Source organism: Austrofundulus limnaeus, unplaced genomic scaffold (genome assembly GCF_001266775.1).
Source record: "Austrofundulus limnaeus strain Quisiro unplaced genomic scaffold, Austrofundulus_limnaeus-1.0 Scaffold3, whole genome shotgun sequence".
Lineage (NCBI taxonomy): Eukaryota > Metazoa > Chordata > Actinopteri > Cyprinodontiformes > Rivulidae > Austrofundulus > Austrofundulus limnaeus.
In genome coordinates, this window is record NW_013952405.1 from 5,012,901 (window position 1) to 5,017,367 (window position 4,467).

At 41.3% G+C, this 4,467-nt stretch overlaps 1 protein-coding gene across 2 annotated transcripts in view; it reads right to left on the reverse strand.

The window, feature by feature from the left end:
• The window catches only part of rbms2b (RNA binding motif, single stranded interacting protein 2b), a gene marked incomplete at its 5' end in the record, with an annotated part of 11,031 nt that overhangs the window by 2,636 nt on the left and 3,928 nt on the right, over positions 1 to 4,467 (reverse strand). For both annotated transcript variants that reach the window (XM_014018652.1, XM_014018643.1), the window contains 4 exon segments: positions 112 to 191; positions 345 to 502; positions 2,355 to 2,446; positions 3,506 to 3,564. In XM_014018652.1, coding sequence (XP_013874106.1) covers positions 112 to 191; positions 345 to 502; positions 2,355 to 2,446; positions 3,506 to 3,564 — 389 coding nt within the window.

Here is a 4,467-nt window from a genome sequence, read left to right on the forward strand (position 1 = left end):
CCCCCCCCCCCCCCCAAAAAAAAAATGCTTATTTTTTCTGGTCTATTTGATAGGCTACTATCTATTACCAAAATTAACTAAAAAAAACTAAAACAAAACACAGTATCTTACCTGGAACTCCAGCGGGAGTTTTAATATATTTTCCATTGAAGTGTTGAATAATAGCCTCACATTTCTCTGTTGACTCCATCCTGTTGAAGAAAGTAAAATTAGTTATAAAAAACTGTTGAAGGTGACGTTCTATCTGTACCAGCCACCAGAGGGCGCAGTTGCCTACTAATGAAGTTTATCCACACTTGTTTGAACCAGCTGCTAAATCATGAGTGATATGGAGGAGCTTCCACCTGGCAAAGCCAACTCCTCGACTGGTCCCGTTGGCGTCACGGAGGATACGAGTGGAAATAGCCTGACTGAAGGGCTTCAGCATGTTCTCCAGCTCCTGTTCGTCCATGGACATAGGAAGGTTGGAGATGTACAAGTTGGTGGGGTCCTGCTCCTGTTGCTGCCAAACCRCAAAACCAAAAGAGAGAATTTAAAAAATCAATGTGCATATTTGGAGGAGACAATGTTTGAAGTTCCTATGAAAAATTGTGGCATACTTCTGAAAAAAAAGTCAGATTGAAGGATTTTTACGTGTGCAAGTCTCCATGTCTTTTTAGCAAAATATCTCAGAAACCACTGGATGGATTATAATGACACTTTCAAGAAATAAAGATTGGATGTTCAACTACAACTTGGTTACCTTTTGGGGCCAATCCAATTAAAGATGGCCACCACAGCTTATGATAATAAAAAATGCAAAATTTGATATAATTTGACGAAATTCTCAGGCATTTTGCTAAAAAACATTTTTTGCTTGTAGCTTTAAACTTATGTTTTAGCACCAATCCAATTTAAGATCTATAATTCAGTCATAATGAGGTCAAATTTGAGATGTTTTCACAACACTGAGCTTGACAGATAGTGTATGGTGCTATTTTCAAGGTTTGACCAAAATGGCTATAGAACCGTCCCTTTCTCAACATAAGATGATTTTAGTTTAAAAATCCTACATGAAAGGAAATGCATTCCTTTTTAGGAATGGGTTGTCTTTAAGATGACAACACTTTTGAAGATTATCAAGGCATGTGCTCTCATTACCCTGCAAAATAAACACCATCATTTGGTTTCCAAAAAGAAATGAAACAAAGAACAACACCATTTGCATTATAGTTTGTGTGAATATGCTAATCCTGACCTTGAACACAAGCTTCACAAATCAGAGAAAGGATGCAGTTTTTGCAGATCTACTTAAAAATCCAAAAACAAACTGAAAGTTACTCATAAAGGACGCAGTTTTGTTTTAGTTTTTTTTTTCCTCATGGACAAATCCCCTCCTCCCGTATTTTAACGCTCGAACACATTTAATTTGACCTGCAGCATCTCGTACGATAACCAATCTGCATCCCCTCGAGCCATGATGCATATTTCTCATTAGATGTGAACCTGTGAATGCAGTGCGAGTTCGTTCCCATGCCGTGAATAATGCACGAGTAATGGCTACGACCTCTGCGATGAAGGTGATTTCTCCTCCGCCTCCCTCCTCCTCTCTCACGGCCGAGCGCCGGAGAGCAGGCGGAGGGAAACCTGCTGCACATTTCGGCAGCGATGTGACTCAGATGTGAGTCAGGGAGAACGCTGACGCGGACGTTAAGTCGCCGAGTTAAAAAAAAAAAAAACTCCAGCAGGACGGCCGGGCGAAATTCAGCTATTTAGAGATAGAGAGGCAGTGTTGGCTGTCAGTGATCCGGCTTAACGTGAGATCAGGTTTCCCGAGGTGTTGGCGGTGTGAGAGCGACTGTGAGTGTTATAATCCAGCTGATGAAGTGCGTGTGAGGTTGTCAAGCGTTGTGTGTGTGTGTGTGTTGACAGGGCCGGTGACTGGGCACCGTGCCCTGCTGACTGGGGAGCTGCTCAGACACTGAGTCAGATGCCACCAGGGAGAACAGACAGCTTCTTTATACGTGAGCCCCTCCCCGGAGGACACGTTCCCCAAACGTCGTCACCACTCCGAGCACACATGTACCCGTGTGCATCCGCGAGCTCCTGTTTGTGCAAACATATATTCTTCAGTGTATTAATACACAGAAAGTCACTGATTTAGGGCCGCACCCGGGCATCGACTGCGCTAGTAAACACAAATCAATGGCTCGCACTGAAGTAAAACTCCCTTTTTTTTTTTTTTTCCCCCTTTGGTCAACATTTAGTATCACTTCTCTTGCAATGCTTGTTAATTATTAAGAGATTTAAAATTGAGAAAGGTTTGAATTTCACTCATTTTTCTGCCGGTTTACATGTGGAGGTGAGGTTCTTACCTTGGCCATCTGAGCCTGCACTCCACCAGCCTTCAGTGCTGTGACTGCTTTCTGAGCTGAGCCTGGACTGTCAAAGTCCACAAAGCCGTAGCCTGCAGGCACCAAAACATTCATGGGCAAACATTATGACGAAGTGATGTGACACATACACGAGGACAAGCATATACTGCATGGCTTCAGCTCATGTAACAGTGGGGTCTCCACAGACTTGTGTTTTCCCCGYGGAGTGAGAAGAAACACTGGTCACATAATGTATAATGATGTATTTAAAGCTCAATGCACACCTAACTGAGATCATTTTACAGGTTTGAACTACAGCAGGGATGAGGAAAACAAGTTAACACATCTAATATAAATGTTGGCAATTTTTTTTCCTTTCTACCAATTAAAATTTTGCTCATGAATGACAATCTCAATTACAAAACAGTTGAGAAGTGTAAATGTACATAAAAGGAGAATAAATTATTTGCAAATCTTATCAACTCCTATTTTATTCACAATGGTAAACATATTAAAGTATTTAAACTAAAGATCATTTGGCAGCAACATATGTCAGAAAAGTTGGGATGGAGCAACAGAGGCTGTAAAAGTAAGTGGAAAAAAAATTTGAAATTGTTTATGGAAGTCACAGACACCACATCATTTGCACTAAAAAGGGGAGGGACTATCTGGCCTTGTATCAGTTCAAAAATCTGCCTTGCTGATTGTATGGGGGTGCATTAGTGCCTATAGCATGGTCAGCTTACACATCTAGAAAGGCACCATAGATGCAGGGAAGTAAATACAGATTTTGATGCTCTCATCTAGATATCTTTTTTAAGGGAAGGCCTTGAATATTTCAGCAAGACAATGTTAAATCAAACACTGCATCCATCACAACAGCATGGTTTCACATGAGAAGAGTCTGGTGCTGAACTGGTCTGCCTACAGTCCAAACCTCTCAGCAACTGAAAACATTTGATGCGTGTTACATCAGACAAGAACAGGACAATGTTGCCTCCAAAGCTCCAGCAGCTAATGTTTACTATTGTAAATAAGATGTGGGTTTATGAGATTTGCAAATCATTGCATTCTGTTTTCTTTCCTTTTTTTTACACAAAATCCCAGCTTTTTCAGAATATGGGTTGTACTCTTGTGTTTTCACACTTCACCTTTGCATTTATTGGTTGTCTTGTCCAAGATGGCCTTGGTGGACACAATTTTCCCATACCTGCAAAACAGTGACATTTTTACTCTTTGTAGTGCGATATATTTTATCTTTATTCGTTTATATTTTTGCATCACAACCCTGCTGATGGAAGGCGGCTCCTTTCAAAGCCTAATACACATGTTGTTTATGATGGCTGAATTAAAATTCCCCTGTTGCGTTCTGCGCAGTGACACTGAATGCAATTATACAACCTGGTCATAAATTATACATGTAAGAAAATCTTTAATGGGCCAGGGTAAATTAAATGAAATGAGCATCACGTCCAGARGGTTTCTCTCCATCCTGGAAACATATATACCAATAAACTGCCCCATTCTTTTTATTCCTTCTCATGCACTGTATCAGTTGAGTTATACCTAGTGGGAGATCCAACCCAATGTGACATCTTGGTGAAAATAAAYGCCCCTGCTGCACCTCCTATATTATCTATACCCAGTGAGGCACATGAAGACAGTGCAGAAGCACAGGAAGGATAGTGCCTGTCTTTATTTTGCAAATGCTTTGTGTGCAGTGGTGTCTATCAGTTCCCATCTCTCCAGGCATGTGCATGCAGTGTAATCCGATACGCTTCTCCTTGGCCGTCCTGTCCGACGCTGGCTCCCAGCCACACTCTCCTTCAACTAACCAGCTTCTCTACATGCAGCCCCTTCTACCCTCCGCTGGGTCTTAGTGCCCCTTTAGTGGCTCACATCACCATCCAGCTTCCATCCAGTGATGATCCACCTCTGCCTTCATCCAGGCCATAGAAGCTGCTTTCAGTGTGTTTTGTTACATATGATTAAATAAATCTCTAGCATAAATCATTCTAAATTACAAATTAATTCAAATAGTTTTATTTTTCCCTTGAGCAAAACAGGTCTGTTCATCTTTCTCATCTCTAATAGTGTTGAACCAACCTAGTCA